Genomic DNA, 12,783 nt, shown 5'->3' with positions numbered 1-12,783 from the left:
TGTCCTCCCAAATGTTGGGCCTCTGGCCCCACGGCGGTGTCACACTCACCTCATCGTAGCGGTACATCATCTTCAGCCCCCGGCACGACTTCTGCTTCTCCACGTGCCGCAGGGCACACTCCAAGCAGAAAACAACATTTTCATTCTCCTGTACAACCTACAGAAAAGAGCAGAGGTTGGGGGGGAGAGAGGTGCAGTTAAGCTCCAAACTCCACACAGTGTTCAATTATGGCCTGGATGACTACACCTGACTTTTACTGCAAGGTAGGGGAAGGAGGCGTGAAGCACACTGAAATCATTCAGGATGTGTAATAAGTAGAAAGAATCTATCTCTTTTTGAGTGTAATGTTGACAAATATATATAATTTTAAAAGAGCCAAACAAAAAAAAAAACCCCACCAATAGTAATGAGGGCAAAATCAAACAGTATATGCATTTATTACCATCTCCTATGCTGTCCTAAAGATCTCCTGTAAGGAGTAGTTTCCCATTACTTAAAATGCTGTCTTGAACAAGGATGTAATCAGCTTAGCCACAGGATTCCTCAGCTACTGTCTTGTTCAGCAGAGGTCACATTTGCTCAGCTGGCTGACTGCCAGGCCTGCATACTCAGCTTGGAATTTAAAAACCAAGTTGGGTTTTTTTGTTCCCGGCTACTGTTTAAAGAGTGACATGGAAAAATCCTTCCCATGATTAAACTTGCTCCAGAGCAAATGGACCAGAATTAAGAAGTTCTGGTTAGTGTTTTTTCCCCGAAATAAACTCATTATAAAGTTACTTCAAACTAATACTACTTAAAAAGTGAGCTAAAGACATGTATAAACTCAGCATATTTTTTCCTAGGGAGTGAAACAGCTACATCTGGTTATATGCACTTACATTTCATTTCCATTAAAAAATCTAACATCTATAATAAAAAAATCCCCAAAAGATGACAGAGAAAAAGAACTCCCAAAGCCAAAGGACTAAAATATGGACTCACATGCATTGCATTATGTTTATCTGAATACCTGTTCTTGGGATTAAATGGTATATAAGGTGGTGGGAGGGACTCCTGGTATTTTTAATGATAATGCTGTGTTTGTAGGTGTTCTGCATACAGCTCTAAGCCTGGAAGTGTCAGCACAGTGGTCAGCACACCTTCAAAAGCCAGTAGGCAATTCTCTCTTAAAAGAGAAAGTTTATGGACTATTTTTGGACAGGCTGGCAAACAGCTTGATGGATAGAATACATCTCCCCTGCAATTTGGCTTGCAGGGACAGTGTCTCAGCATGGGCTGTGGCTGCATGCCTGAGGCTCACGGCATGTGTCTGAGCTTATCCTGAGAGCTGCTCTGCCACAACTTAGTGCTGCTGGCAGCCTGCAGGTGTCTTTGGTAGCCCTCCTAGTGCTGTGCAAACATCTCAAAGGTGTCTGAGGGCACTGGTTCATCCCTTCTGGCAGGGTGGGAAGGCAGCTGACACTGTCGCCTTCTGTCACCCCTGGCCAAGGCAGTAAGTGCCACATCAACACCTCTGTGTCTTGCACAGAGTGCAGGACACGGCTCTGTGGCCACGTGCTGTCTCAAATGCCTATAGATCCCTGGAATGCTAGAGCAGGGGGACAGTACCTCAGGAGTGGCAAAGATTGTACCCACCATGGAAAGATAGCACAGGTGCTGACAAATCTGACACCTCCTCTCTGACGTTTCTAACTGCAACCACTTTCGAGGCTTTTTCTTGCCATCCACGCTGGCGCTGCTGCTGTCGTGGCTGCCGTAGCGCGCCGAGGAGTGCAGACCGGCCTCGTACAGCTGCCGCCGCTGCCTCAGCTCCGTGTCCCTGTGAACGGGGACACAGTCACACACTGGCACTGCCTCCAGCCACCACAGAGCCACACACAGTCCCCCCTTTACCACGCTCATCACTGAAAACTCAGCTCCACACAGCAAAGCCCTGAGTGCTCTCGGAGTTTGGTGCCATTCCCTAAGCATGGCAGACACAGCCAGCGCCCGGAAAACGCTGCCTAATTGCAAAAGCTATCCCTGGATTTTAACAGCGACCACTGTATCAAGCCAATGGTTCTCAAACTGCTCCACAGAGAAGTGGGGGCTGCCGAGGACTTCCTGAAGGTCGATGGTTGCTCGAGCCGTGTGGAGAGTCAGGAGTTGTGGCTAACATGAATGTCATTCCTGAAGTTGCCAAAAGCCACCTTGAGGAAGAGGAGCCTTTGCTGTCAGGAGTAACAGCCCCTTCATCAGGAGGCAGAGATGAACCAAGGACCTGTGCCATAAGGTGCTTCAGGCAGGAAAGGGGGAGCAGGGCAAGTGATTGTGCCAAAAGACGAAGATCTTGCTGTACACCCAGGGAAAAAGAAGGAGATGTCAATTAAGGACAACCACCGAGCCCTCCAGCCGCCCTTCACCCATGGCATCTCTAAGGGGGACAATACCTCCTGTGCTGAACTCTACAGCTTTAGGAGAGCAGGTTGGGTGGGAGCCGAGTGAAGACGGCAAGTGTGGAGTGAGCTGAGCAGATGGAAGGGGAGGATAAAAAAGTGCACCACCAGACACAGCTGAAGATGAGTGGAGAGCCAAGCTAAGCAAATGGCACGGGCAAACTGAGCAACCAAGGCAGATCAGGAGAAGAGGCAGCAAGAGACACAACAAACAAGCAGAACAAAACAAAGGAAAAAAAATGGTACAGTGTTCCACTTCAGATGGCTTTTTTTTGCTTTTTTCTTTTTTTTTTTTAGATTTTGTTGTTTGGGCTTTTGTTTCCTATAAGCAATGACAGGAAGGATCCATATCCTCCAGTGAATTCCGACTTATGCATGAGAACAAGTTTGAGAACCACTCTGATAAAGGTCGATGTGATGGTCTAAGAGCAAGCACCAACATTTGTTTTGCCTTTTGTACTTGCAGACTTCCTCTTCAAGGGGAAAAAAAGGCACTTGAAAGTGGTTATTCCCACAGGGGAGCCACCTGCAGGTAAAGCAGTCAGCACACCTCTTTGCATTTCTTTCTGAACACTAAACAATACATAGGCTGTTTTCCCCTTCAATATGTCACTGGAAATTTTCCAAATGAACATGCTAGTTAGTTAAATACAGTTTGTAGACTCCATTCATCAAAACTTTCTTGACATCTCGAGTATCAGTTGTCACAAACTTGAAAGATAGGTAGCAACTACATGGTAGGGAACAAAAGAGAAGATCATTACAAAGGAAGCCAGGCAACATTATACTTTCTTTTCTCACCTATCTTAAGAGAAACCCTGAACATGTGTCCATAATACTGCAGAGAAAAAGGAGTGTGAAGCTTTTACTCTTTAAAACAGTGGAGTTCTAACACCAGATGAGTTACCATGGCATGCACAACTGCTGTCTTACTCACTATTTAAAACCAAGACAACTTTATGTAAACAAAGGACCTTTTGCACCTGCAGTGTAACAGTCGTGATACTGAAGACAAGGGTTCTTGGTGCAAAATCTACTACAGACATGGATTGATAGTGACTACTGATGCCAAGAGGTTGAAAAAGTCAAGGAAGATGTTTGACCACTTGGCACCACACAGTTCACATAACCGTGTCAGGAAATTTCAACTCTCAGCACCAAGAATTAACAAAATAAAAACCCAGTGCAAACTGCAGTTTCAATTTTTTTTAAAGGTGTCTTAAGTAGGGAATTCTTAGAGTTAAGACATCCTAACCATGGGCACTGTCACATCAGCTACAGCCAAAGAAGCTGCTTCTTCCATGGGTGCCTGTAGATCTGCTGGGCTTTTGCTTGGATAAGTAGGGGCAAGGTGTGTCTGAATGGGTTACTTACGTCATCCACCTCTGCAGTCTGTCAATGAAAACAAAAGAGGTGAGCAGGCCCCCAAGTCGTTACCTGAGCTCTCCCAGGAGCGATGATATCGTACTCAGAGTCGGTCCATTTTCTTTTTTTGCTTCTGCTGTTGCAATCTGATAAAGCAACTTTTCCATTGAAAATGGTTTGGCTATACGACGCCGCTTCATTTCCTGGGACAGGAGGAAATTGCCACATTAATTCCCGAGCAAATTTGAAAATAAAATGTTACCAAAATTTATCAAAAGTTAATTAACTAATATTATTGATACTAATAAACGAAAGCAAAAAATAGCCTTTTAAAGCAACCACAAGTAAAATCTTTCCATAGTCCCAGTTAAAGTGTTTATGTTCCAAGCACCTCAAAATTCTCTCCCTAAAAAATTAATTTTTCCTGTGGAGGCCAAGAGGAGCACTGGATGGCTTGGAGTACAAACAGTGTAAGACCTATACATATGACCTGCTTGAAACCCAGGACAGGTGTTATTTTGCATCTTTTAAAACATAAAAAAACCTAGCAGAATGGGCAGATGCCAGGGAAAAGAGACAACAGGCAAAAGAGAGGATGCAGTTCTGCCTGTTACTGATTCCCCTCTGTGAAAGCTTTTAAAGTTATGTTTTTCACTCAATACAAACCAAATTATTTTAATAACTGAAACCCTTTTGATAATTCTTAGGTAGGCAAATTCCTTGATCTAATGTGCAGGTGGGAAAAGTGCAGCATTTTCCCAGTGCCTGCAGAGGTCTGTTTTGGCTTATGTAGAGTCAAAGAGTTCAAATGAGCTAATGCTGGACTGTAAAGTGAGGGTGACATTTCTGGTTAGTGCTTAAACCTGCCAAATACCTACTCAGCACACACAACCCCAAAGATTTTATTTTTTACCTAATTTTTTTCCACCCTGTTCTGTAATCATAATTACATGCTCTGGGTGTTTTTCACAACCAATATTATCATAAGATTAATAATTTTTAATAGCACCAGTTGTGTGCACTCAAGTGATGACTATCACATAAAATGGAATAGCAGCCTTTGTTAACCAAAAAGGGTTCCAAAGAGGTTCAGAGGTAGGAAAAGTGTTCTTCAGAAGCTATTTGCTCTGCTAGACCCTGCATGGGGTTGGAACAGCTGCATGGTTAAGAAACAGCTGCACTGTTCAAGAGTGGTATGGGAAGATTTTTCCATGTTAGGTTTGCTTTGTCTGAGGCTGTTTACGCAAGAACAGACTCAAGTCCAGGGAAAAAGCCTGCACAAGCAACACTCACAGCCAGGATAAAAGGCCACAGTGGGTGGCTGAAGAAGAAAGCAAGGTTGGCTGCAGCTGGCTGACAGCTCAGGGACACCCTGAGCCTGAGCTGTGTTTCTCTGCATTTATCTGTATTTCTGAACCTATGTACATTATTCTCTTCCAATACAGTACTGAGATACACAGGTAACTTTTTACAACAGACTTGTACCACTGCCTGATTATTTCTTTTAGTGACACATTTTTCAATGTCACGAAAGTCAGTGAACATTCACATTATAATTATCAGCAGCCTGGCATCTGTGACCTCTCTTGCTCTCATACATCTCCTGGTCATTCATTTTTCAGACTGAGAAGAACTCTTGTATTTAATGCAGAGGCTAATTAACGATTTTAACCATTGATCTCTGCTGTGCTTTTTCTAGTTCCTCTATATTCCTTCTGCAATTAGGGGCTCTGAATTGCACAAACCACCAAGACTAAACAGTGACAGAACAGTTTCTGCTTTGTTATCTATTCTCTCCTTGTAATTCTAAACATTCAATGTATTTTTGTTATGCCACTCCAGAGCACTTGACTGACAGCTCCATAGGAATCCAAAGACCTCTTTTCTCAGTAGCAAGAGCCCATCATTCAGAGCCCATCTCTGTAGCTGTCACATTAGGATTGTTTTTAAATTTAACATTTATCAACACTGAACTTCATCTACCATTTTCTCACTTGGATCACTTGGTATCATGAAATCTTTCTGTAACACTTTATAGCTTTAATTTTTGCTGCCATTACTATTAATATCCTCAGCATAAAGGATTAGTTTTGCTATTAACTTCCCCTCCTAGGTTATATATGAATACATTAAATTGTGCTAGTAGCAGACAGACACCTCCTCCTTTCATGATAAAAACTGGCATCCTCTGCTTTTCTTTAAACCAGTTTTTTTTTTTTTTGGTGTGTGAACTTCACCCCTCAATTCATTTAAGAGCCTTTTCTCCCAAAAATGCCCACAGATTGTCAGCTGCAACTCTTGTCCTTACCTGCCTCCAAAAGTTTCACAGGCTGGAGGCCATGACCTTGCTGCAAAAGCCACCACAGTGGTTACCCTGTTCTAAACTTATTGTACATTTACTTCTTCCACAGCAGTGGTTATTTTGCATTTTACTGCTCTTCCAAGGTTCTTAATCTCTGCTCTCCACCAGAGCACAGCTCTTTTCTAGTGAGGACATCAGGTACACTTCTGTAGGACCACTCTCCCTTTGGTTTCATCTGAAGGAGCCCCATGTGCTCATGGTGGGACAGGTCTGACAGAAGCCAAGGAGTGGGAAATCTGTGGTGTTTTAAAGGCATGTTCCTCACCCCAACTAAAATTGCATCTTCCATGGATGGCCAGAGAGTACTGTGCTAATACCACAATCTTCCTATTTGGGAGATCAGTGCACAGGGATTCTGTCACTGTTAACAGAGTTAAACCTGGCTTATGGACTGTAACCTCTCCTGTGTATGCTGCAGTCTGCTCCAACTAGAAGACTTAACGCCACCCTTCCTATGTACTTCTTCCTCTTCTATTACAGTAGCAGCTGAGTCTCTTCCCACCCAATTTCTGGTAGGCCCCAGAGCACCAAAGCCCTTCTTTAAAACCAGACAGTCCCTCTTCTAAACCCTCTAACCCAGAGTGCCTTCTTTTAGTCCAACATTCTGTACTTCGGTTTCTTAAATGAGTTTCACTGACTTTGCCCGATGCCTTATTTGAAGCTATGGGGTTATCCTTTTGCTATTCCAAAGACACACTCTTCCACCACAACTCTAAATCTTCATCTCATCCTTACCTTAAAATTTCAAGAGCTCTTAGGGTGCTTTTTAAAAACCAGAAACCTTGTTCCAAGTATTGTTTAGGTTAAACCTGACTGTCTCTTTACACAGGTGTTTATATTAATTTATTCCAACATTTTTGCCAAAGTGCTTGTAAGACTGAAATCAATGCAATTGCAGATGCAGAATTTCATTTTTCCATGTATTAAAGGAGATTGAGCAGTCATTCAATACAGAAATGAAACAACATCATTTTAGTAATAGAAAGAGATTCACTATAAAAAATCAGGTCACAGTATCACAGGATGAAAACAAAGTTAATTTATCAAACGCTAAAAACTGTCAGTATTGCTGTGGAGAATGAACAGACAGAAGGTACAGTTGTTTATCAGAGAGTTCATTTAACAGTCCAAAAGGGGAATCTTGCCCATTACACAGAACATCTCACCACCTCTGGAAGCACAATCCTGGCCAGCACTGTGGCAAAGATGACAAAGTGCCTTGTTCAAAGTGGAGGAACCAAAAAATAATTTCCAAAATTAAGGGGAATTAAGAACATAAAACAGTTTGAGGACAGAAAGGGAAGGAAAGGGAAAAAAAAAGAGAAATAAAAGAACAATAGCTGTTTCAAAAGTTATTTTGATAGAAATATGTTATCTGTGGTTCTTTGTAGAGTTTTTGAGAGCTGTGACTTTAATTTCCAAGGTAGGTTATCACAGATTGTAATCTGCTGTAATCTTAGAAATTAATCAAAAGAAACTGTTCTTCAAAATTTGAGGCACCAAGAGCTGTTTAATTGCTGCATAGTGATTTCTGTCTCTTACAGGAGTAGCATTTTCACGATATCAAACAAGTGTTCAGCAGAGGGATAAATACAGCACATGGAGTTAATATAATCATGTACGTTCAGACAGGAAAGGTTAGCTCAGGATTCTTATGCCTTACTTATAGATATACACAATTCCCACCTTCCCCCAAAATAAATATATAATAAAATAATCTTTTATTTCAAACTAAGTTAATATACAGTTAGTATAACCAGGCTGGAAGAATTCTATTTACCCTAAAGAAGCAATCCCTAACTGTGGACGTATTACAGTTAATTACTTAGTAACTTGGTCTGAAGCTTTAAAGGATAATTTACTAGTGGCTTAGCTATAAAACACTACTAAAATAGTATCTGTAACCCAGAGTGTATTTCAGAAGGTCAGGAACACAATTAGTGTCGTATATTCCTTGTCCAAGAACACAGAAATGTAGCCAGAATCATGATGACAAATCACCTGTTTCTGCAGGCAACCTGCCTTGGTCAGTTGTGTGAAAAGGGAATGGAAAGGTTATTTATTTACATCTAGTATTGGATGGGCTGGTCAGTGAACCTAAGGATTTTCAAGTCGATTAAAATTGAAATTGCCCTGATCAACAGCATTTCCTGAATGAAGGGGCAGAGAAAAACAAGCAATACAGCTGTGAGTATTAACTGACTCTGCCTACTATAGGATCTAACAAGCACAGTTATTCAGATATTTGCACCTGAGATTCTAATGGTTCTAGAAAACATCACTTAAAAAAAAACCTAGTAAGCATAATACAATGTATAATCATTCGCTCTGAAGGGGTTTTCGAAAAGCTTCCTTGCAAACTGGTCTGCAGGCATAACAATCTTCTGGGTTTTTTTATTTATACACAAGTCTTTAACTGTCAGTTAACAACTCAGTCACTTTTCTGAAAACACTGGATCGTCTTATGCCTTGCAGAACTTTTTCCTTTTGTTTATTTAGTAGTCCAGAAAAACAGACGTAGTTGCACTACTCTCAGAATGCTACCAATCCTGGAACGTCTGCTGTCCATTTAGATGGCAGGGCCGTGAATCCATTTTAACTCCTTTCCTCAACTTACCTTGGCTGTTTTAAAGCCCATACTTGTCCACTGGGTGGTAGCAAAGTGCACCGATTCGGAAACACTATAGCCACAACACACTTTGGACACAAAGGATCCAGGAAAACAGACAACAAACTGCCCGCTCTGCTGTACAGTACGGTGCACCCTGATCCCCTCCTTACACAGGATCTCTGGGGAGATCTGGAATGACAGGAAGGAAGGGAAAAAAAAAAAAAAGAGCGATAGAAAAACAATCAGTCAAAATTTTCTTTAAGAGTTCCCTGATCCTCTTCCTGGCTGGGTGCTGCCCCCTGCTACTGCTCGTGGAGCAAAGTTGTGCTCTGCCAACAGCTCCTTTCTGGGCATTTTCCCTCTCCCACTGTGCATGTGCACCTCAGCATTTGGAGTGACAACTGCAGAAGTGCCTCTCCTCAAACCAACAATTTAAATCCTCATGTGCCCAAGGAAAGAACACTGTCTACTACTACAGAAAGCAATGCAGATCATTCAGCTTTCCCTCCCCTCTTTTCCGACTTGGCACTAAATCCATTGTGCTACTGCACTTCTGTGAGATGTTAACATAGATAGCCAAGGGAGGGGTTTTTGTTATGGGCTCCCCGATTTATAGTTAAATGCACTAAAAAGAAATCGTCATCCAAAAGATAAACGAAGGAGGCAAAAATACGGAAGTATTATGTTTCTCTACCCATGCTTGCATCATAAAATGTCAGTCATGGCAGATGAATTGATTAAATCCCATTCCCTTTGTGTGGCTAAATACATTACAGACAGTATTAAAAACATTTATTGAACTTTCATGTTTGTTTTTGTATTAATACATAATAACAGCCTTGTTAGAGAAATACCATGTGGGAAACACTGCAAACAGAAAGTAGCCCTGTCTGCATCATTGCAGTGTAAGACAAAACCAAAACAAATCCCCAACCAACCAGCCTCCTGATTAGCCTTGGATTCTCAAATGGGAACACCTCTCCCAGTGTTAACCTACCATTACATTACTTTCAAGCATTTCCAGCCCTGGAGTGCCATTGGCTTGCAGCAGGGTATGTACCACATCATCAAGTTTGTTCTCCTCCGCAGCAGGAATGCAATACCTGTTGTTTTGTCAGAGGAAAAGAGAAAGATTTACTGTGGAGCAAATAACAGTCCACAGCTACACAGCAACATGCAATTCAGACCAGCACATTGATTACAAAAGAGAAATTCAACAAAGGGTTTCATACACAGCTCTTTTGGTAAAACACTGAGGATTGAAGGGAAGTTGTTTATTCAGACTCAGTCTGATCATATTCAGCAAGTATCAAAAGACACAAAATTCTCAAAACAGAAATGTGAAAACACAGTCCTCTGTAGAGTCAGAGGAGAGAGCAGCAACAGATTGATGTTCATTTTAACAGCACCAAACTAGCTAATTATGGGCAGAAGTTTGCATATTGTGAGCACCAATATATGCTGTTATCTTTATCATAAAAGGCTGTATTTATTATCTGCGCATCAGCCAAAAGATCTTCACATTTAATTATATTTTCTGTTTTTAAGTCAAGAAACCACAAATTCCCCCTACTGTTAGTGCATGAAGTTGCCCAAGACCTTCTTGTCTTGCTTACTGAACAAATCCCACATCCCTCCTCTCCCTTGCAACAAATGACCTGAGAGCAGCCAAAGTGGCAGGAGAGCTTTCAAACTCTGCTGGGAATCTGCCAAGCTGCACATCCTCCTCGCCTTAGAAGCCAAGGAAACAGCTGTCCTCTTGTACTCACTGCCAGCACCGCTCCCTCAGCAGAATGACAAGAAGTAACATAGGAGTCTCAAGTCTTAGAGCCACAGATCCAGAGAACTGCTGCTTTTCTGGATGCAGGGAGGAGATATGGTGACAACTAGTCACTGCTCTTGCCTGCAGCCTATCCAAGGTGTGATGCTCCAAGGCAAGTAAAAAGCATCTCCAGCTTTGTCATGACTTACCCTTTTTCTCTTTAGGCAATGAGACCTCAACCTGGAGTCCATTTTGCCCCCACACCAGAAACACACAGACACACCCACACACAGAGACGTTTTTCCAAACTTGGAACAAGAGAATTAAGCGGGAAAGATTTTTGGGAACTTCCTGCCATTCATCTGAACTCTCCAGCACCTCATGAAGCGTTCTGCTGGCCTTAGAAACCTTGTCAAGGTACTTGCTTATAACGTGCACTAACTCCGTGTACATCACAGAGTTATCCTGACTGAAGAGTCTGTAGGAGGCTGCACTTCTACGATCTGAACACCTCATCACTGTTTACTGCACTGACTATGACTTTGATTTGTGTTTGTTGATCTTCAAGCCAAGAGAAAGAAAACATGACATGATCTGCTCATACAACCAACTGCAGCCACAGTAAGAGTTTTACTGAGCTGGTTGCCCAGGTGTATGAAGACCAACTCCTTACATACATACTGACAATGGTCAGGACCTTGCTAAGAACTCCCAGGGTTATAGAGAGGTGAAGCAGAAGAACTTCATCTTGATAAATAAGGTATGCCATGTCTCAAATACTTCGTTGCTAACAGTGGCAGCTTCAGTACAGCTCCCCAAGTGTGGTGTATCACTCTATGTTATACTGTAATATCAGACTTAAAACAGAGATGAAAATATTTTAAATTTGAACCCAGATCATGGCACACTTTTCTCTTTTAGAGTCAGAAAATATGGCTGGAACAGCCAGAAGATTCAAGCATGCAGTCCCTCACAGGAAGGCACAGGAAAATGCTTGGAAAGGATATGTGAAGAGGAGGAGCAGCACAGAGATGCATGGAACTAACTGAGTACCACCTGGGGCAGGACCAAGGGGAATGAGATCCTTTTCAACTGGTGTATGCTGCAATTGAACTCATCTGCAATTCCTGATGTACCTATAAAAATGGGAAGTGGCCAGTATAGACTTCTGAGTGTCTTGGCAGAACAAGATTTCCTTCTCTCTTTTACTGGGCACCGAGGGTCCCTCCAGAATAAAAAGGTTAGGTCACTGACCTCTGCCCTGCATGCAAATTGAGTTCTCCCCTGTTTAATCTCCATGAGGTAAAACCTGAGAGATTAGAGAGTGAGTTGAGCAATCTGCAGGTAAGCAAAGTAGTTTGAGTAGCACAGGGATTTGTCCTTGGAGAAGATTTCTGGGTAGTGGATGGAGTTGGCAAGACAGAGGAGACGTCTGGAGCCCAGTGGCTGCTTTGTTGTCCCCGAAGCAGCAACCAAAGGCAACACTGTCGGGGCTACTCCAGGTACTGTGCAGATCTGCAGATATTAAATTCATCATCTCCTAACACAGTTGGGTGCTTTATTGCACTATTAAAAGTTGTAATGAGCCAATGAATACTAGTCTTACACTTCAGGCTGGCAGCCTTGCTGAAGAATAGCTTCAACAGACAAAAGAGTTTTCACTTCCTTCTTATTCCTGCCTACTGTCCCCTGTTTCATCAAGGCTATCATCACAAACACACCTTAACCTATGTACTCATCTGTGTAAGTCCATCCATATAAAGCAAATAGCTTCTTTGCTTTTATTCTTCTTGGATTTGAAAAACAGGAATAGTAGTCTTTCCTAAAATTTGAGCTGTCTGCATGCAAGGCTGTTCAATCCCAAGAGTCACACGTTTTGACACACAGTATGAAGAGTGGCCTCAGAACTTCATTAGGGGATTCTTGAATACCTTCTGTTTGGAATTCACTATCATTTAAGACTAGATAAATGTTTTAGAGAGAAACAGACCTAAGGTAGAGGACAACATAGCTTGCTCAGTGATTTGTCCTGACAGTATACTATTATAAAAGATTACAGATTCCTGATTCATAGAACAGGGAGAAGAGCCATGAAATGCCCATGACAGAAACTGACAAACTCCCAGGTCTGCAGCATAATCCAGCAGTTACCTTTACCCTTTGAAAGGACCACATACAGAACATTTCTTCAACTTAACACATTTAGAGAGAGAAGAGATCCTGCTTTAATGGTTTTCTCCAGATTTC

General features: G+C 42.1%; 1 protein-coding gene and 1 long non-coding RNA gene across 3 annotated transcripts in view; one reads left to right on the top strand and one right to left on the bottom strand.

The window, feature by feature from the left end:
- The window catches only part of JARID2 (jumonji and AT-rich interaction domain containing 2), a 213,132-nt gene that overhangs the window by 2,622 nt on the left and 197,727 nt on the right, over positions 1-12,783 (bottom strand). Inside the window, exons 13-17 of one of the 2 annotated variants that reach the window (XM_083859839.1) lie at positions 9,772-9,877; positions 8,781-8,963; positions 3,874-4,004; positions 1,637-1,820; positions 50-157 (exon numbers count right to left, since the gene is read on the bottom strand). In XM_083859839.1, coding sequence (XP_083715965.1) covers positions 50-157; positions 1,637-1,820; positions 3,874-4,004; positions 8,781-8,963; positions 9,772-9,877 — 712 coding nt within the window. Of the gene's footprint in view, positions 1-49; positions 158-1,636; positions 3,167-3,873; positions 4,005-8,780; positions 8,964-9,771; positions 9,878-12,783 lie in introns of those variants that run through there. The other variant, XM_083859840.1, reaches the window with a different exon arrangement.
- Positions 8,196-11,578, top strand: LOC310908647. The gene is made up of 3 exons (XR_014589925.1): positions 8,196-8,350; positions 10,761-11,296; positions 11,458-11,578. It is a non-coding gene; the product is annotated as an uncharacterized lncRNA (long non-coding RNA).

This window comes from Zosterops lateralis, assembly GCF_965231275.1.
Source record: "Zosterops lateralis genome assembly, chromosome: 1".
NCBI lineage: Eukaryota > Metazoa > Chordata > Aves > Passeriformes > Zosteropidae > Zosterops > Zosterops lateralis.
The sequence above is the reverse complement of the archived record's forward strand: the minus strand, read 5'-3'. Positions and strand labels throughout refer to the sequence as shown.